This window comes from Rhipicephalus microplus, chromosome 6 (genome assembly GCF_043290135.1).
Source record: "Rhipicephalus microplus isolate Deutch F79 chromosome 6, USDA_Rmic, whole genome shotgun sequence".
NCBI lineage: Eukaryota > Metazoa > Arthropoda > Arachnida > Ixodida > Ixodidae > Rhipicephalus > Rhipicephalus microplus.
The window spans coordinates 53,498,585-53,520,048 of record NC_134705.1 but is presented as its reverse complement, the minus strand read 5'-3'; the positions used below and the strand labels follow the sequence as shown (position 1 = coordinate 53,520,048).

The window sequence follows — 21,464 nt, the reverse complement described above, 5'->3', positions numbered from 1 at the left end:
TTGATTACCTGGTAATCTTTGTGCTCTGTTGGGCTTAGCCGCGTGGACAAAAACGGGACTCCCTCCGCTACCAACGGGAAAACTAAACGTCCCCAAAACTTCCCCGGTGCCTTGTACGCTTCTAGGGCACTTTCCACGGACTCAAAACACACCGGTGCTTCAGCCTTGGCTGGAAATTTGGGTAACACCCCTGTGAGGACTTTTGAGTAGCGTCTCAAATCGCTACACGGATCCCACCTACCGAACTCGGGTCCACTCCACCGAGAGCTTCCGCCCATCATCTGCGACAGCCTCTCCATCTCTAACCGCAATTCCTGCAGTCTACGCTCCGGCGTGAGATTTCCGAAACGGTCATCTTTCTGGCTCTACCGCGCACTACCTTCTCCCGGGTTTCCCACGTCGCTCCCGTCCCCCGACTCACGACTCAAGGTCTGCGCTCGCCTGTCCGGGTTTAAGTGGGCAAACCTCGTGTCCATAGGACACCTTAAAACTCAAAAAAAGCAGCGGCACCCCTGAGATGTAAGAACACCAGAGGACTCACCACTTTTGAAGTTGCTGCTCACTCGTCTCTTGTTCCCGCCGTCAGACGCTCGACGTCGCTCGATGTCGCCGGTGTTGTCGCCAGACTGATGAATTAGGATGACTGTAGCTGGACCGCTGTCTTCCTCGGGTCGATGGCTGCCGCACCGCCGCCTTCTCTGCTCGGTGGCTTGGCTCTTCATTGGAACGCAAAATGTTTTGGCTTTTTGTCTGGCGTGTTCTCCGAAACACTACGATCTCCTTGTTGCGCAGAGTGCTCCTTGTCGTCGTCGTCTTGATCCTGTCGGACTGCGTCAGTAAAACTCTACCTTCTACCCACTCCCTCTGTTCCCTTGAGCAGAGCTCTCCCAGCTGCGTAGCGGTTGTTGCTACAGAAGGGAGTGGAAGGTTGGTTGCTTCTCGGTGTCCGTCTTGTCTCGTCGTGGCTGCTGCTGCTTGTTCGGGGATGAAGGCCAGCACGCTTCGAACGTTACAACAACTCTACTTTATATACAGAAACATAAGTACATATTTACAAGACTTCACCGTCGGAACCGTCGCATGTTGCCTCGGCAGAGCCGATAGTGCAGAGCACTCTTTGTTGCAACCAGAAACCCCGCTAGGACTCGGAAGCCAGGTTTTAATACCTCGGTTGCCCTTCCCGATTCTCCTCACGGCCAACCAAAGCCATTTAGTCCGTTCATTGCACAGACAACACACTTGTTGTTGTGCCCTCCTCTCGCTCTCTTCTTCCCGCACTCGACTGCTCGGTCGGAAAGAGAGAGACGAAAGGACCCGCCTGCAGACAACGTTCCGCGAACTGTGCGAACACATACAATGGTGGCGCCGTTCGGCTGTGGGCCTCCTGCATTACCGCGAGATGACTACGCTGTCCCGCACGACAGCCATCCCGCGGACTCTAATCCTGACGGATGGGTGGCTATGCACTGTCCTCACGTCACCCGCCGACAATCCGCAGTCCGGGGACTATTTAGCTGGTTGCTAGAAGCGGCGACTGACCGCCGTATTCTTGCCAGAAGGGGCACGCTTACGCCGAGATTATCGTCTCTCGAGAATCAGTTTTTGGGAAGCGCGCCCTTTTGAGACCAAGAAGACTCGCTCTCATGGCCTGCGACGTCAGACCTTACAGCAGATCTTCAGAAACACTGAAAGTAAATGGTTTATCGGAACAAAAGTGGCTCTCAAGTGAAATATTGATGCTTTTGTTTATTTCCCTCTTTTTGTTTGGTGTTTTTTAAGCTACGACAGAGGCAATATAGAGTGATGCATATCAGAGTAATTTTAGTGTCAAAGAGATGGTATGTTTTAAACGAAATGTTCCGAAATGCAGCTACTCTGTTGCTTCGCACGAGGCAAAATGTTGCTAACATAAGCTCTACTGTAATGAAGGATAGGCATTGTACATGCGTTAGCCATGTTTTTGTGCATTTGCAGCTTAACATGAAGTTCAAGGAAATGTCTCTACAAAGCCACTGATACAGTGTCTTCATGGCGAGGAAGTACATACATTTTTGATCCTATACGAAAAAGTGTAGAGCAAAAAAACTAAGCTTGTCCTATGCTAAACAGTTTAGAAAATTTCACATAAGGCCAATGCATGAAATTGGGTAAAGTTTGTTTTGACGCTTCAAATTTAGACTGAACTGTCTGATAGAGTGAGCAGCACTCATTGAACTAACTACTACCCAAATATTTTGTAGTCAACTGAGGCACATCTTGAATTTACACATGTGCTGTAGCGAAATAGAAGAGACGCATAGATAACAATTTCCGAGAAAACCAATCATTGGCAATAGCATAATTTGTAGATTATGAGTAGTCAACGCATGGCATGAATGCTGAGTAGCAATGTTTATTTTGCCTCAGAAGAGAACTATAAACGCAAAGATAGACAACAAGTCTATAAATATTTGTTTTTTTGTTTGAATAAACATTTTTTTTACCCTGGAAATATTTGAACTTATGCCAAATTGACATGGAAAGAAAACTCTGCTCCTTAGTGATTTTAATATGTACTCCGACAATACACCACAAAATAGAACAAATCTCAACAGACATTTCGCCTCATAGGTGAGTGGCATCCTCAGTGTGCACTGGCACCAAATGTGTGGAAGTGACCGAATTCACCGATTGTCTCGTATGTGTCTACTCATCCCGATGGAGCCGTGATTGTTGTTGCACGCTAGCTGGTCACGATACTCTAACCACGACTCGAAAAGCCTTTTCTTCCCTCTTTTTTATTCCCGAGCCATCACCGTCGAATTACGGAAGTTGAAGGCATGCCCCATTTTCAAACATTGTTTGATGAGTTTTGTCTAAGAATGCGTGGTTATTGTGATGTCCTCTTTCTCTTCATTAAAACTTGTTGACCACTTCCTGTCAGTTTAGCCAATATAAGTGGTGGTGCAGCCACCACACAGGAACTTGTGAGGCTTGGAAATTGTGAAGCTTGTGAAGCTTGGAACTTGTTAGGCTTGGAATGAGGCTTGGAAATTGTTTTATTTACCGATATAAAAGTGCTATAACAGAGTCTGAAAAACCTTCAACATAAAGTACAAAAACAGTGGGTTTTCTGCTTTCTTGCGGCACACTCCTGGTTCCCTTCTGCATGTGCTTCTGGGTGTTCTTGATAAGCCTGCTCAAATAATGGCTTCGTTACGATTCGCCAACCACGTTTTCTATTATATGAGTGCAGATGCTGATCAGTGATGTATGAGACACCACATGCATGAGTGAAATAGGCAGGAAGCGCCCAACAGGGCTCAAAGAGCACAAAGGAGACATTGCAAAAGCCACCCATGCCACATATTATAAGACAAAACGCGTCGAACACTGCTTGACGACGGGGCATGCTTTCGACTTCAGTAATGAGGCAACGCTAGCTCGGGAACAAAAGTGGGGCAAGATAAATCTTCTCGAGCCGTGATTCATTAGTTTGGCAAGTTGGCGTGTGATACTGAGTGACATACGAGGCAAGCAGCCAACTGTGTAACCTCTGCTCATTTGGTGCCAGGGCATATTGAAGATGCCAGCTGCATATTTTGCGATACGTCTATGTAGTTTTTGCTATATTTTGCTGTGTTAAGTAGGAGTCAATGTTTTTAATCATAAACTGGCTTGTCTTTAAAAATATTTTCACTTCTGCTTCTTAGTTATAACTCTGCTGCACACTATAGTGTACCAAAAAAACATTCTGATAACTTTATATTGATGTTTTGGTTTTTATTTTGTTTTGGTACATATTAACGTGCTGCAAGAAGAAAATGAGCAGCAGACTTTCATCTTACTTTTCCACCAATGCAGCTGATGAGGAGTGACAAAATAAAGAAAACCAGGCTATGAGTGCCATCTGTTCGGTAAGCACCATATTATATTGAAATATTAAATACTAACAATTTTCTTTGTGAATTGTTTATACCATTAGCTCAACGAACACTGCCACCCTGAAAATAACTTGGTAGACTAAATATGTTTGAGTTGAAAAACTGAAACAAGGCCGTAAATTACCTTGAAATGTTGGTTATTTGCAATGAATAAAAAGTAAGGAGCCAATCATTCAGCTCAATAAAGCTTTACAAATTTCATCTCTGCACAATTTAGGTTTTCTCACTGGAGTGTTTTTTCACTGCTGGATTGGTACATAGCTTTCTGTGTGTCCTGGCACAGCTTTTATAGGATGTTGCAGACAAACTTTGTGAGCCAATTCTCTAATTTTTTTAGAGAAGTGTTCCCATTCAATTATTTCGTTTACTTAGTAAGCTGCTAGTATGGGTCTAATCACTTTCTCTTCATAATGTAGGCCCTCTTTGCCAACAAATTGCCTCACATCATGGCTTGTTTTACGGTCGTCACAGCCATCACTCGCAATTGCTGTTTGCCGACATCGCCGACAGTGTACCCCTCTTGGTCGTACCCTGACATGGCAAGCTTGTTCACTGAAGTTGAACCACATTGGCAAAGTCTCGAGCAAAGACTGGCAACTTCAACATGCTGCCCAGTTTGCATATGTGAACTCCGCTGGTCATGTGAACTGTTGTTGCGGTATGACTGTTAGTTGCTTCTCTGATGGTGATGCAGGTTGGTGTTCATTTGTCGTTCTGCTCTAAAAGATTACATTTCCTGTGCCTGCTGCTGTTCCTGTGCCCACAAGTATGATTGTATGAAAATTGTTAGTTGACAATTATGGTGTTTTAGGTTTTGTGAGAAAAGGGTACTCGGTCGTATTACTCGTTCTGAATACCTTCGAAAAATCAACTTTCTTCCTAACGACATCGACAAACAAGTGAGAGTACTTTGCCGCTTTTCCGAAGATGCGCATAACCGCTCGCTACAAAGTTTCCACTTGGAAGCTGCATTCACTGCAAATCCAAAAAGTTGAAATGATAAAATTAGTGGCTCGCACAACACAAGAAATGCATAAGTGAAAAATTTTAGACAGTTAGGCAGAGCAGTTCAAAACAATTTTAAGATAACTTGAGCTCACCTCTAGATACTAGTTTATAAAATCTGGATTGAATGAACAATAATAATTGTGTCAAGGCAGTTTATTCATCCAATGGACAAAAACACAACTTGGTAATGAACCGAACAGAAAATAGTTTCATTCCTTGTGTATTGGTTTCGTGATCAATATTTCTTGCTCGGTTGTGGCTGGGAGTTCGCTGTTTTGCGCGAATTAAACTGAGCAGTTGCTCCACTGATCGCGTTTCGCTTTTTCTGACCGGATGTTGGCTACCTAAACTTTCAAAGGCGTAATTTTTTTGTAATCATTCAGCCACACTTACAAAGCCGCTTTTCACTGAATGCGTGTCAGGCAGTAATCATGCAGTTCAGTTGCGTTCAAACGGATAAGCTTCTTTTGATGGGCAACATGTTTCGCTACACAGATATCGGCCGGTTTTTTCTGTTTTGTAAAAGAAGTTCTTGTGCTGAACCTTTCAAGCTTCATCAAAACAAGCTGTACTAGAGTGGGATGTGCCAGTTTTTCAATGCTGCTTTATTGTCTCTCGTCATGAAATTATGACATAGACAGTCAACAGCAGTGGCAACCATCTCTGTATACAATGCATGCATCACTGTTAGAAAATTACCGACAAGACAATGGCTGTTTATGGTACTCGTGTCTTCCTATGTATTTAACACATAGCATTTTCCCCATTGTCTTCTTACTTGCCTATTCACTTTTCCACTTATATTGTAAATACTATAGATAAAAGCTTTTTTCGTCACATGTTTGCGAAGAGTGTAAAACAAGTTGCGCCTTCATTTTGCACCTGTATTCGTTTTTTACGACCCAGCAGTTGACATAGTATGAAAGAAACTTCCGACGTGCCTTGTTCATATTTATTACTGAATGCTTAAAATCATTTTCGCAATACTCCCATTCTTGTCTTGCTCTGGGACAATGACAAATAAATAGGAAGTAAGTAATCTTCGTAAACAAATGTCTTCTTTTCTTTCATATGGTATTCAGGCAATTTAGCATGTTCTTTCCTGCCTAAGCTGCGTGACTGCATGTCCTAATGGTTGCTGATGATCTGCACATAAAAATGCTGCACACTGAACACCTGTTTACTTGTTGGGGTCATTGCTTACACAGAGCAAAACCACCATTTTCATTGCGCTAAAATTGCAGTATATATATTACGTGTGTTGGAAGCTTTGGGATTTTTAAAGTGTGTTTTTGGTTTTACGGACATGCACAGGTGTGTTTTGACATTTTTATAGTATGGCTGTTCCAATACCACTTGCTTATTATGCATGTACAATTACGTTGACAAAAAGTTTTTAGGAAACAGTTTTTGTGCACGGATAATAGTATTGCAATTTTTCACATCATACTAGAGCTTTTTTTCTAGCCAGAAGCTACGGGTTGGTTACCGTAACAAGTCAACATGCCTTTCAATAATAACGCACACACAGTAGTATAAGTTTTCTATGTACGTCACATGAAAGTGATCATGTCGCACAGCAATGTTGACATCACATTGCTGGCATGATGCCACCACGTTGCTCGTATGTTGACATCACATTAACGGTATGTTGACTTTACGTTCTTCTATGTTGCGAAAACATTGCTGTGATGTTGAAAACGCGATCCTGTACGTTGCCATATTGACCTGATTGTTACAAGCAACGTTATCATATGATCGAAAAAGAGGACGTTAAGTGCTTTTAGGCAACCTTGCTGACTGACATCTGGGCGCTTTCATTCAACATTGGGATAACATTCTGCGTTACTTGGGTATATACTAAGCAAAAAAACTTGAGAGAGAAAATAAGACGTGACCCCGTCAACGCGCAATATGAGGCGTGCTAGAACATTTACGCTTCAAAGCACCATTATGAAAAAATGCATCTTCTTTGAGATGACTGCACATTACACGGAAGATTGCAAAAGAAGCATAACTATGCAACAGAAGAAGGAGCCTTGTAACGGGAAGGAAGGTGCTTCGGATGCGCCAGACCTCACCACACGGCGAAGATATGCCGCGCTAACGTACGCTCTAAAACATGCAACGGAAGGCATGCGACATCCATGTGTCGACCACGTACGCCTGCAGGAAAGTCAGAACAGAAGCAAAGCGGTGATGGTGTTGAGCCTGTACGCATAGCCGCGCAACCTGACCGGTTAGACACCAGAATGTCCTGCAACCTGCACGCACAGCAGTCTGGTGAACACAAGTGCATACAACTGCAGACAGCCTTTCCGTGGACGGAGGGAGAAGACAGTGGGTGCTACGCACGGATTCTTCAGGACAATGGGAGTCAGAAGACATTCATCCTCAAGAGACTGTCAAGAAAACTAGCGTGCAAGGTAAAAAGATATGAATCACCATAAAATCATTTGGAAGAGGAGAGATGGAACTAGCCATGAAAATCATCGAGGTCCGCGTGAGGAAAAACCCCACATTGGAGCGAGTCACGATTGAGGCGCTGGAAATAGAAGTTATATCCTGTGACGTACTACTATCACTGCTGTTGACAATACACGATAGAGCAAGATCGATCGGAATTAGTTTGGCTGATAACAGTGAGAAGAAGGACAAAGACAGAAAAATTATGGAAACATTGATAATAATTGGAGCATATGATTAGTGAACAGTAGTCACTGGTCGCATTCGCGAGAGTCACCCAAAAGTAATGGCAATAGAAACAATGGTGGGATGGACGGCCCAAGGTTCTGTAGGACTTAGTTGTGTGCCAGTGAAATCAGCGACTGTTATGTACTCAAGATCAGCGCACAGTTGGACACGACTTTCACCAAACTGCATCGATTCTTGGACTTGGAAAACATGGGAATCAAGAAAAAACCGGCCACAAAGATGAGTGTTGACCATGTGCTAGAGTACGTCCGAAAAAAATGGAGTTCAATGCAGGAAGATACCAAGTGCAGTTACCATGGAAGAAAAATATAGCAATGGGCGACAACAACACCATTGCGGAGAAGAGGTTTATCTAGGTGAAAAAGAAATTATTGAAGGATAAATATGACCTTCTAGCCTACGACAATATATACGAGAGTACTTCGAGCAAGAAATAGCAGAAAAGTTCCAAGAAGATGCCAGATCAGATATACAGAACGAATTTGTATACTACATGCCGCATCAAGTGGTAATTAAGAAGGACCAAACAACGACAAAGATACGGATCGTCTTTCACGAATTGTCTAGCCAGATTCCAGGGGAATCGTTGAATGACAGCTTGAAGAATGGGCCAAACCTATACCTAGAAATCAAAAGTTTGCTGATGACTTTCGACACCACAAGATCGCCATGTCCAAAGACGTGAAAAAAAGCATTTTGACCTATCAAAATACACAAAAATGACTGAGACGTAGTGCGGTTTATGTGGTGGGACAGAATACCCGGTGAAGATATGCCAAGCCTGGAAATAAAAACGTGGAGGATGACGAGCGTTACTTTTGGAACTATACCAAGTTGCTTTCTTCTAGCGGTCACAATTCATCGACGTTTGAATGAATTCGAAGAGAAATGTTCTGCAGTTGTGGCGCAACTCCGCAAAAAACCTACATCGATAACGTCTTACTAGGAGCCGACGAATACTCGACATCGACAAAAATATACAAACAAGCAAGAGACAATTTTCGTAATACCGGCATGGATATAAAAAATGGACCTCAAATGACACCAATCTAAGGAAACCTTTCGGTGAAGAAGGAGATGATCTGGATTGAGGGATAAGAAACAAAGGAGAAATCAAGATTTTGGGACTGAAATTTAATTTCGTAGATGACGTGTTCAGCTTTCCCAGCACTACAAGGCGAAATAACAAGGAATTGAGACAACTCTCAAAAATACAGGTTTCGCAAGCCCCGGCAAGGCTATGTAACTCTCTAGGTTTTTTGTTACCATTTTGAGTTAGCTACAAAAAATTTGGATGGAGAAACTGAAATGGGACGACCCGTTACCGAGTCAGCATCGATCAGCTTAGAAGGGCTGGTCGGACGAGCCACAGCAATTAGATGACTTCACAGTTAAAAGATGCTATGACAACAGGCAAACTGAAGTGAAAGCATCGACTCTACACGTGTTCATCGATGCAAGTTCAATGGCGTATGAAGCAGCAGCATGCGTTGTAACAGAATACTCCAATGGAAGCAATGAAGCTAATTTAATCACTGCAAAAAGTAGAGTCGCTCCAATCAAAAAGATTACACTAACAAGAATGAAGTTTTTGGCTGCCTCATTATCAGTCAGATTGGCCAGTCATTAACTGAGAACTTCATCGGGAAACTAAGGAGTGTGAAATTCTGGACTAATTCTAAAATTGTATTATGCTGGATGAAGTCAAACAAGACGAAACATTTGTTTGCTCGCAACTGCGCAGCAGAAATCAAGAGCAACGCCGCCGAGAGTCAATGGGGCTATGTTAAAGGTGATGAAAATCCTGCACGATTGATGTTAAGTGGGATGAAGATGAAGCGTTTGCTGAACAGTGCATTATGGTGGAAAGGCCCTACGTAGATCAAGAATAAAAACAAAGGCTTGGTCATGACATGACGCAAGAAGCGGACAGTGATGACAACATAGACGACGAAAAGCCTGTAGCAAGCTCATCTACCACCACGAGTCAAGAAAACATAACTGATGTGAACAGGTTCGGATCATACAAGCAAGTGTTAAGAGTTACCACATGGGTGATGCGTTACATAGGAAGCCTACGAAAAGAAAGGAAAACAGGTTCACTCACAGGAGAAGAATTGGACAAGGCAGAGTTTGTGCTCATAAAGGAGCAGCAGAAAACGTTACAAAATGCAGTGGCAACAATATATAACAACATGAATCTGTACACCACGAGCATCTTGGAAGACGATCAAGGTGTCCTAAGAGTAAAAGAGAGGCTTCAGTGGAGTGTTTTGAGCGTTGATGAGAAGGATCCAATTGTTTTACCAAGAGAAAGTTACTTTTCAGAACTCCTAGTTCTGAATGCGCATCAAGTGACAATGCACGGTGGTGGTCGGCAACATTGACACATCTACGAGCGAGGTTTTGGATTGTGTGCGGACGACAGGTGGCGTAATATGTGATAACTAAATGCATCACATGTAGGAGGTTTAATGCTAGACCTATGGCACAACAAATTTCACCACTACCGGATGACAAAATAACGCAGACGAGGCCTTTCGACACCATTGGTGACGACTTTGCTGCACCGCTATATGCTCGAGAGGAGAAAGGCGACAAAATTACAAAGTTCTACATTGTGATATTAACCTGTGCAGTAACAAGACCCGTACAACTGGAGTTGGTCAAGAGCATGTCATCAGAAGCGTTTATACAAGCATTTCGAAGATTCGTAGCTAGAAGAGGATCAAGTACGACTATATACAGTGATAACGCAAGAGCGTTCAAGAAAACTGAGAAAGAAACTGAGAAACGCGTGCTTAGGTAGCACGTGTTTTCCTTACAGTATAATGATATGCAGGGTTTAGCTTCATAAAACTTTCAGCCAGCTGGGGTTTTTTAGCGTTTACCTATGAACAAGATAATAAAGATGGAACATGGAAGGGTGCAACAGTATACCAGTAACCTGAAAATAAAATGGAAGTTTATTGTAGAGTTTGCTCCATGATGGAGAACATTTTATGAAGACAGATCAGAAGCTTTAAGACATCCATGGCAAATACTATAGGTGCTCAATTTTCGAATGAAGAACTTCGGACTGTGGTTGTTCAAGCAGGAGGAGTAATTACCAACTGGCCTCTTACTCATGTGTATGACGATCCTAACAAGCCACATAAGCCACAACACCGGTGGATGTTATAGGAGGCAGGCAAGCGATAAACAAGCAGGAAGACACCAGACTCGGAGAATACAGTTTGCTGAATTACTGGAGTGCGAAAAAACAGGCATTGATAACTTGGTAAAGTAGATGGAAAAAGGATTACCCGAGGGAGCTTAAGTGTGCAGCAGAAAAATATAGGGTCACACAAGTATACAAGAAGATGTACTTCTACTTGGAAAAGCGCGCAAAAGAACACAGTGGAAATTCTGGAAGGTCGAAAAGATTTTCCCAAGCAAGGATGGACTAGTGAGAGCATGCTTGCTTCGTACACCTGATGGAAAACTAGTCAAAAGGGCGATTCAACTGTTGTACTCGCTCGAAGGTTGCTCTTTGAATCTGGTCGGAGGGAAGATGTAGAAAACATATTGAAGATGGAGCTCGGAGACGAGAAAGAAGAAGTGACCAGGGGCAGGCTCTGTATATTTTTCAAATCTCTTTCTGTCAACAATAAACCAAAGACGTATCGGTTCTGCGGTCTCTCTGGTCCTTCTGAAACATCTATGTTACTCTTTCGATAAGTACGCAATTGAAAACAGCTGTTTATATGAAATTTGAGTGACTGTTTATGATATACCTGTGCATAAATTTCTACCTATCTTAATCTTCGTTTTGTTTTATTCAAACACTACACCTCAGTCCCCTCCCTTCAGTTCGCTTCGTATAAGATTGATTCTCATGAAAAGTGGGATCTGGCAATTTTTTCGTCATACAAAACTTAAAAAATTTTTGTGTTTCTTACTTTAAATCTTAAATATTAAATCCTAAATACGATAACACAAAAATACGTCAGAGCACACGTGCTGACTGCAAATGCTTTTATTGGAAAGACGCGCATTGCCTTTCATAGCAATAGATCACAACTAAGCGCGTGCTGCAATCATGAAGGCACCCTTACGTGAATTTTCGTGCTATGCGTTTTCTTGCCTTTTATTTTTGTAAAACGTAATGCATGTCAATTTAAAGAAAACATTTGCAGTCAGCAGCCGTCTTGTCATGTACTTCTGTGTTATCGTTCTCTAGTGTAGCTATACAATGTTTGAGAGTCAACATTTATCATCAACTAGCCCTCCAGCGTGTTTACGTAAATGTTCATGGTGCAAGACCTTTTATTCATTAGAACCGATATGTTGTTCCGAATGGTATCATCGTTAGTCGGATGATTGAAAAATATATATGTGGAGTTGAACGTTCCAAAACCACCGTATGAAATGAAAGATGCTGTAGTGAAGCCCAGTTAAAAGTCAGCGTGTGTCACTTGGGATGTGTCACTTCCATTTATTATGAGCACGTAGCCAACTACAGCTAAAACATCCAAACACTGTCCACACATGAACACATATACTAGCTAAGTCGTTGTGTCAAGCGAAGATATATGTGAATTATCCACCACTCTAAAACGAAGTGTAAACTTGGCCACAGTCATCTTAAGCAGCCATCACCCTATTATTGCTGAAGGTGTCATAGAACCTGATAGTTAAAACATAATTTACAAAATTGCCTAGACTTAAGTCTGGATAATTAAGCCTGAGTTTAAGGTTGGAACTTCGCAAGCATAATTGAATACAAAAAAAAGAGTATCGGCGACACCCCTTGGGAGAGAAAAAACATCTTCCAGCTATTTTGCCTCATCAAACACCAATGTGTAATACCGAATGGGTCGAAGAGAGCGCCGCAAAAAAAAAAGAAAAAGTCCCCCTGTGTCACCGTGTGACGACATCATCCCAAGTTTCCAAGTTTTATGACGTTGACACTATGAAATCACGAGCCTTGCCATCACAGGGCGACGTCATCGCGTCTATGGTAGGCTAACAACTTCGGAAGCGCAAAGTCACATCACCTTTTCGTTGACTCCTCTTTCAGAATCAAATACCAGAGTGCGATTTTCTTGTGGACTAAACGTGTATTCAGCTCCCACTGTACTGTTGTAGCGGTAGTAATATCCATACTCCTCGCAGCAAACCTGTGTGGTAATTGACGTGCTATTTTTTTCTTCGAAATCATATATGATAAATTAAGGCAATTTTTTTCTACAAGAGCCAAATGCCGAAACCAAAGCTAAGCTGAATTTCAGTATAATGTACAGCATGCCTAAGTATCTTCAATATCTAGGACATTTTTGCTCGAGATGAGGCAATTTGTCATTGTAACATGAGCTCGAAAAGGCAATTTCTAAGCAAAAATGAGCAAAATACTCTGTTTCAAAGAGATACTCATTTAACAACCACCTCCCCGCCAACAAATATGAACACAAGAACCAACTTGGTCCCACCCAATTTGTTTTATTTGTGTCTTAGTTGCTTTGTTATCGTGTTTACATTCCACAGTTAGGTTTTCTATCGTGAGTTGGCACTAATTGAAGGTTACAATAATAGTGACCAAACTTGATTGTAAAGAGTAAAAATGATGGAAGTGGGCTGACATTCTCACTTCTTTTTGCAACTTAGTGATTGTTCTTATTTTAGCGCAAGAGTATCTGGTCCTTTGTTTCCTCCAATACGGTTTTTTAAATAAAATATGTATGAAATAAAAATATCGGGTTTCTTTTCATTCTCTAAACAAGAAAAAGTTGTCAGAAAAGATATAGAATTTAACTAATTGGAACACCTTTCAAGGCCTTCAATTGATGCTAGGAACAAGAAAACACTGATGACAGTCCAGAATAGTACCTTTTTCTCCAAGAAGATCCACTCGCTCGTCAAACCTAGTAATCACCATTACGCCCATGCGTCGAAACACGGCTGCGGCAGAACCACAAGTATGATGTCAAATCTATCCCAAAGTATTCCTACACCTACGCTCGGACCGTTTTGCACTTACTTAACTAGCTAATCCATGTCCAAATGAAATGTTTCAATTTATGTAATCTCAATACAAACTTCACTCCATAATACTGCCGATATTTGTCTATGGAGATTTTAGGCATGTTGTTGGGCTAGTAGGTTGGAGTTAGTCATTTATATGAATATAGCGCACCACGACAAGGACACAAAAAGAGACGCGCACACACACACACAGCGCTGTGTGTGTGTGTGCATCTCTCTTTTTGTGACCTTGTCGTGGCGCGCTATACCCTTATTAAAGTATTGTTTAGCCACATCATAGATTGGTAGTATTTAGGGGAGAGCAACGCTCTGGCTAAACGTTGTTTGAGCATGCCTAAACATATTATCAGTAGAGAAACAGCGCGTTTTTCTCAGTTTCATTTAAAGTGCATTTGGCTTCTTTAAAGAAAAAAAACGCCTCAATCGTCGTGTGCGTAATTAGAGGATCTCAAAATCAAAGCTCTGCATTACTGAAAAAAAAGACGCATGTCACAAACAGCAAACAATTCTGTGAACAGCTTAGCAGAACTTGACGTGATTTCCACGTAGAATTTGAAAGAGAATCATAAACTTTCCACTTTTCAAGCATTCTTGTATTTTGTGGATACCCTTACCCACTCACCAGCTACTGTCTACGGCTAAATTTTGTTACGCAGGAAACTGTCGCTCTAGGTGATAATTGATGTATACCTAAGGCCTGTTTATCCTGACTAACCTAACTTCTGTGGCATGTACGCGTTATAGAAGTATTGTGCTAAGGCCACATAATATTTATACTATGGAGAGGCATACACCTTCGCTGTAAAACCAGTCTCTCTTATCGCGGTGAGAAGGCTTTTGAGTGTTGCGCTTGTTGCATTGGTACAAAAGGACACCACTAGGAGTTCGACGTGGGACGGCCCCAACAATAGCCTGATTCATTCTACGAATAGCCTGGTTAATTACTTTCCCGCAAAGCACTGAACACAATTACGGTAATTGCGATAAACGCTTGTCATTTATGAGAAAATCAGAAAATGCAGCGATAATATAGCATTGTAACCTTACATGTTTTGGGTCAATGTCTTCCTTATATTCACCATTCGTAGACTTCTTCGACGGGCCGAACAGGTCAAATGTGACGCCTGAAGCAGCATCAAGTGTGTAGTAGCGAGCCCGCATCGATAAAGATATGTAAAATGACATGTCGCTTTTGCTGTTGTTCCGCATCCAATCCAAATCGTCGACTGCTTTGTTCTGAAAACGCCAGAGAGAAGAGCAAGAAAAGTAATTTCAGTCGTCAACAATGCGAGCAGAATCCAAGGCGTATAAGGCCTAATCGTTCACCTAAGTGGCGTTTAGATGCATCCAGATAAAACGCGATGTATTCCAAAGTGTGATACGGTGTCCAGAATTGCAGAAAAATGGGCAGACAACGAAAAAGTCGAGAAATGCGTGGCATGCGAGAAATAGAATAAATTTAGAAGAAAAGAAAATAGAGGAGTGCGCACGTGCACACGAGATTGGGAGCCGGGTGCGGGCAGAAATGACGTTGAGCAGGACGACGGAAGATGACAGATAATCGGGGAAACCTGGGCTGCGCACCAGGGCTGCAATGCACCGAAAGCCGCTCGAGTTTATGCCTGGGTGCGCTGACATCTTTCTGGCTCCAATTCCGGTCATCCAGCTGACGGGTAGCGTAGCGAGCAGTCGGGACAGGTCAGCGTCACGCCGTCGGCCTTGAACGAGCCCGCGCTCACGGACACCTATCTTCCACGTCAACGATGCACCAGCCAGAGCACCCTGGAAGGCGCACGGAGGTCTTGCCGGCACCGGTACAACACCGGGGAATGACTCCCGTGTTCCCCGTCTCGGTAACGGAGCGCCCTTGTACACCAGTGGGCACGATGGTATCGATGGACGCTGTGAACGACGGTCAGATATGCGCATCACCGATAGTCATCGTAGGCGACCGACATGGCGCGTGCGGTTTAGTTGGTCGCACCAAAAAAGACAAGAGATAAGACCTGCGCGTGTGATGTGCTAAAAGTAGAAAAGGACTTCTTAAATATTTTGTTAAGGCAACCTAACTGTTTGTAGAGATTGTTAGTTTTTCGTGTGTACTCTATGTATTTGTTTGCAAAATGAAGGTAGTGTTTTTGTGCCCCATCCTGTGCGATCCCTGTGGTCATTCCGCTTGCTCAAAGAAACTGAGCTGGGCAATACATTGACATACACTGATATGTGGCTTAGGTGAGAGGTGGTAGCTGCACAAAAATGCCGTTTAACAATACTCGGTTTCGTCCAAAGACTAAGAAAACTTTTATAGGAACCTCCTGTTACGAACGCTTGCCAGCAAAAGTGAATCCAGCTTTTTCCCAACACAGATTTCGGAAGCAAGCTTTTTTCGGGATGTGCAAACCTACAGATCATGTGCCCTTGATCTGTTAGTGCAAGTGCGACGTTAATTATAAAGTAAATCATTGTAGTTGCTTAGCTTCGCTACGCATCATGACGAGTATTGGTAACTTGATCTGCAAAGAAGTTTTCAAAGACTTCTAGCCCTACGTATGAAAGGTAATAACAAAGACACCAGGAGCAGTACACTGACCAGATAAAGTTGCCATGGTAAACTCGTCCGGTATGCTAAAAAGGCACTGCATTTCCTTCAAATAACGCAGACGGTTCATGACACCCCTACTTTCGAAGTAATGACTTCACTCATAAGCAATAAGTGCCGCGTCAGCTGTAATTTTAAACATTTTTGGTTAGAACCACAAAAACGTTAGCTCTGCCTAAAAATGCGGTGCTCTTACACGCGTGAAAGATAGCCGTGAAAGCCATCATCCACTCGAACCGCAACTACCTCTTCTGGGCTTATTTATAACCTTCACGTATAGCCAAGATTCGTGTTTTTACAGGAAATATTACGTTTGGTTGAGAAAATGTGCAAGAATCTGTGACGAGATTAACCAGCCCGTTCTAATTTTAGATGTAAAACCGCCAAGCCAGTCTCTATATCAGGGACTATCTCAGAAACTCGGCCAAATATTGGCGTCACCAAAATGAGTGCAAGTGGGTCCCTCAGGAAGCTAACTTGCCTTTTTATACGTGGCAAGTCACCTTACCTAAAATAGGCCGCACATAGTCTTTTATTGATGGGTGTGAACAATTTCATTAGGAACTGTTAAGGCTATGCGCAATTAGTAGAAAAATGTTTAGAAATGTGTATAACAATTACGGTACTAGATAATCTACTATGACAGAGCAGAAATCTGTCCCAGATAAAGAAATCAAGAGAGAAAATAGCTGCTGAAGACGCGTCTCGACCAGCAGTGGCACAAAAAAAAAGATTGTTCCATGCATATTATAATATTTTTATTAGAGATGCACTACAATTCACGTTCATCTAACCGTTTTTTAGTGATACGGTATATATACAGCGTTTGCGTTCGAAACATAATAAAATATAGGGTGTCGCATTTAGACAAACTTTCATGAGCTTTAGCTTAATCAAGCGTAATAGGATAAGGGTGCCTAAGTTATAATACTGCATGTTGATTGATTGATATGTGGGGTTTAACGTCCCAAAACCACCATATGATTATGAGAGACGCCGTAGTGGAGGGCTCCAAAAATTTTGACCACCTGGGGTTCTTTACTGCGCACCGAAATTTGAGTAAACGGGCCTACAACATTTCCGCCTCCATCGGAAAATACTGCATGTACGTCTTTAATGACGTAAATGGTCCCACCCTCCACCGTCAAATAACATTCCAGTCATCAATGTTCCGATGATTGTGGGGCCATGAGCCGTAAAAGATATGCCAGCGGGATGCTTTGCCATGGTCAATCATGATTCTGCGATGGTGCGTTTTATTGTTGCCTCGGTATAAACACACCACCAAACGTTACACGGCTTGTCCAAGGACGTCTGTACTTGGGCCCATTTATATGCGCAAATATGCCTACACGCCACGCCCACAACCACTCAAAGTCGTTTTGCTTTTAGCAAAAATTGAAGGAAAGAAGCAAATGTACAAACAAAATTAGCAGGTCGGCCACGCACATGTCATGCTTAGGTAGCACGCGTTTTCCTTACAGTATAATGATATGTAGGGTTTAACGTCATAAAACTTTCAGCCACCTGGGGTTTTTTAGCGTTTCCCAAACCTGAGCACACAGGACTACAACAATTTCCCCTCCATCGAAAATTCAGCTGCTGCCACCGAGATTCAATCCCGTGACCTGCGGGTCAGCAGCCGAGTACCTTAGCCATCATACCACCGCTGCGCGAGAGTATAGTGTAAGAACGGCGCAGTTTAATGCGAAAGCTCTTAGATGCCTCATGAAACGTCAAAATAAGTTCTCGATGACATTATGTTCCCACGGCATTGGCGTCAACAACACTGCTGCAAAAAAGTAATGCGATGACGTCACAATGAGGTGTTACCCCTACGTCAAAAATTGAGAAATGTGTGTTGTATTGCGACGTCGTTACATCGCATTTTGCTTGCTCAAAGGCTATAACTGAAGCACTGTAAAAGTAAGCGAGGTGCACAAACTTGCAATTCATCCACGCTCGAAGGCAGTGTTCGACCACGTTAGCTGCACAAGCTTTCGGGGGGTTCGCGAGAAAACCGTTCATTATCTCAGAGAAACAAGATGACTCTCTTGTCCGGGTCATTTATGGCAATTCAGAATTAACGTACTCAGTTTTCGTACAAGATCCAAGTCTTTGTTTAAAGTTTCTGAATTTATATTTGACCTAAAGTTAACTGGACATTGTCCCATGCAGAATTGAGGAACTGATGTTTAGGCGACGTTCACGTTTCCTTGAACTGCAGCGTGAATAACTGATCTCTTTACAGTGGATTACAGCTATTGCAGGCCCGGTGCAGTGGTTTAGTGGCGAAGGTACTCGGCTCCTAATCCTCAGGTCATGGGAACAAATGCTGGCAGCGGTGGCTGCATTTTAAATGGAAGTGAAAGGGCTGTAAACCAATGTGCTCCGATATGTGTGCGCGCTAAAGAACGCCGGTTGGTCAAAATTTTCGGAGCCCACCACTATGACGTCTCACATAATCATGTGGTGGTTTTGGGAAGCAAAACACCACATATAATTACGGCTATTGTAACTGTGAATGCAAGAAAGTGCTAGGCGGCTAAATACTTAGCAAGAGAAGGCAACACGTGTGGGCTTGTTGGGAATCTAAGAGAGTAAGCTTAGAACGCGAGTACACCGTAATCGCAAAAAAGAACACGACACACTGCGGTGCAGCATTTGCATGCCTCCAGAAATAATATATCTTATTGTAGAATGTTTGCGCCTCTTGAAGAGGTGACCTTATCATTTTCAATGTGACTAACACAATAAGCAGCCACAGCTGAGAGTGAATTGCACAAGCAATGCAAAATGATTTGCATAGTCCAGTCACACAGCTTGCAGCGTAGAACGCCGTATACTCTAATTTAGGCAAAGGTTAAAATACCTTCAAGTCCAACTTTCCAGAGCCAACCACTCCGCGTCCATCAATACCATATCATGGTTTCGGTACACAAAGCACGTGTGGGTATATGATGGCAGTGCGGAGGTACATATTACCTTTGAAAAAGTTGCTCGGAGGTGCCTTTTTTGCCCTTGATTCAATACACCGAAAAAACAATTGCTGGAAGTCACAATCACACTCTACTTTTACATTCAACATTCGCAGAAAACGCCCCGAGAGAAGTATCATGTGAACTTACAATTGAAGAAAGGTCAGGGTATGCATTCTTTTGTGCAGAATTCCTGGTAATGTTTCCGGGTGTTGATATCATTGACATGGGATAAACCAAAGATTCAGCAGTATCGGTGTAAGGTACTGATAGATGGGTAATAGCGATGAAGAATGTAGGCCGAAAGACCGTGCTGAAATAGAGAACGTTTTATATGAGTGCGTATTTTACGCTTCTAAGTATCATCTCGGACCGAAGCGATGTTTAACTGCTCAATAGCAAGTATCCACTTAACGATCCACTCAACAACGGCTCCGTGTGTGTAGCAATAACTACAGCATTTGGGCTATGGAAAATACCCTCGGCTTTCAAAGAAAACAGCTGCACCAACCGAGCCGTCCACACTGCTATCCATTGCCACTGATCAAAAGGGAGGTAACGCTCCTTATTATTGCTGGTGTATTGTCGTTGTATTTTCCCTCATCGAATGTGTCCTGTCAGCATGCTTGGGGTATAATGAGTGAGGAGGTCTACAATTGGAAACGACAGAAAAGGCAGTTTCATCCATAACCATCGTTGCCTATCCCATAGGAAATCTGCGCATGTGTTCCACCCTATAGAGCTTACTTCCTTTATGGCTGCAAGTACCATTCGTATGCTGATTATTTCACGTCAACTGTCCCAACCAGGGTGCTCGCCAAAAATCAATTCCGATCAACTAGATTCAGAAAAATACATCTAAAGTATTTTCCTAAGATATTTTGAGCGGCGAAATTCACATTGTTATAACTTTAGCATTGCTTATTATCACCTGAATAGGTAATACACGAAATATAGCACTAACAAGAAGGACTTTCAACTAAGTGTTGTAAATGCACTGCCACTTTTTTTTACACAGCAAATTCAGTTGGCTTGCGTTGGCCGCATGAAAAAACGATGCAATGACATAACTTGAAATGTTTTTCTTAACTAAACAAAAATGACTACAATTGGACTTTCTGTGGACAAAGTCACTACGATTCTAAATCGTATGTGCTTTTCTCCTGATTTTTTTCTTGGACTACCTCAGGGTGCCACAAACGAATCCTCTTAGACCAATGTTGCGTTTTTGCCAAGTTCGGGATTTTGTTTTGGAAATAGTGCAGAAAGCACCGTCAAAAATATATATTTGTAACTAGTAGGTTTTATATTGATTGTGATTGAAATAATTTGTAAAATCTATATATGTTTATGTTTTTTTTTAAATTCTGTGAACACTGCATTGTACTCAGTTTGTCTACGACCTAAGTGTGAAAATTTTCAAACTATCATGAGCAACTGTTTCATATTGCTACGGGGTGTCACATATGAATATTATAAAAGGAGGACAATGTATAGTGCGAGCTCGTGTACACTGGGCTCCATATTGTATGCCTGCTTGTTTATGTGAAGTAAATATACTTTTCAGATGCCTTCTCCCCGTAACATTTCCGTGGAGAGTGTGGGTATTCCCACAGTCAACATTCACGACAATTCAACGCAGCGGACGTTCCTTGGCTGCCTCTGCGATGCCTGGACAACGACGATTGCTCCTAACTACCCCAATCGTTCTTCGTCCAACTACGCAGCAACTAACAGTACCGCATCCAGCCGCTACTAACCACACCGTTGTCGTGACCCAACCACGTGACCCAGGCATCTTTTCGGGCAGTGAGAGCACTGACGTGGAGGAATGTCTTCAGCTGTACGAACGGGTGAACGCTCTGTACAACTGGTATCCTACGCTCATGTTGGCGAATATCATTTTCTACCTTAATTGCACAGCTAAAGTTTAGTTTTCCAACCACAAGGAAGAGATAACGAGTTGGGACATCTGTAAACAGAAACTCATCGTTCTCTTCGGCAAGCCCATTGGGCGTCGTCGTGCTGCGTAGAAAGAACTAGAGTGCCGACTCCAGTCCTGCACCAAGTGATACGTTACATACACAGAACATGCGCTCGCCCTCTGCCGGAAGGTGGACGACAAGATTCAGAAATCTGAATAAGGTCGCCGACATCCTCGAAGGAATCGCCCATGACGCCTGCACTCTCTTCATGTTTCGAAATCGATCGACTGTG

General features: G+C 42.7%; 1 protein-coding gene across 1 annotated transcript in view; it reads right to left on the bottom strand.

Moving 5' to 3' along the window:
* Positions 1-21,464, bottom strand: part of LOC142765847 (uncharacterized) — a 173,609-nt gene that overhangs the window by 27,800 nt on the left and 124,345 nt on the right. Inside the window, exons 10-12 of the mRNA XM_075867653.1 lie at positions 19,398-19,560; positions 14,718-14,906; positions 12,686-12,808 (exon numbers count right to left, since the gene is read on the bottom strand). Coding sequence (XP_075723768.1) covers positions 12,686-12,808; positions 14,718-14,906; positions 19,398-19,560 — 475 coding nt within the window. The remainder of the gene's footprint in view (positions 1-12,685; positions 12,809-14,717; positions 14,907-19,397; positions 19,561-21,464) is intronic.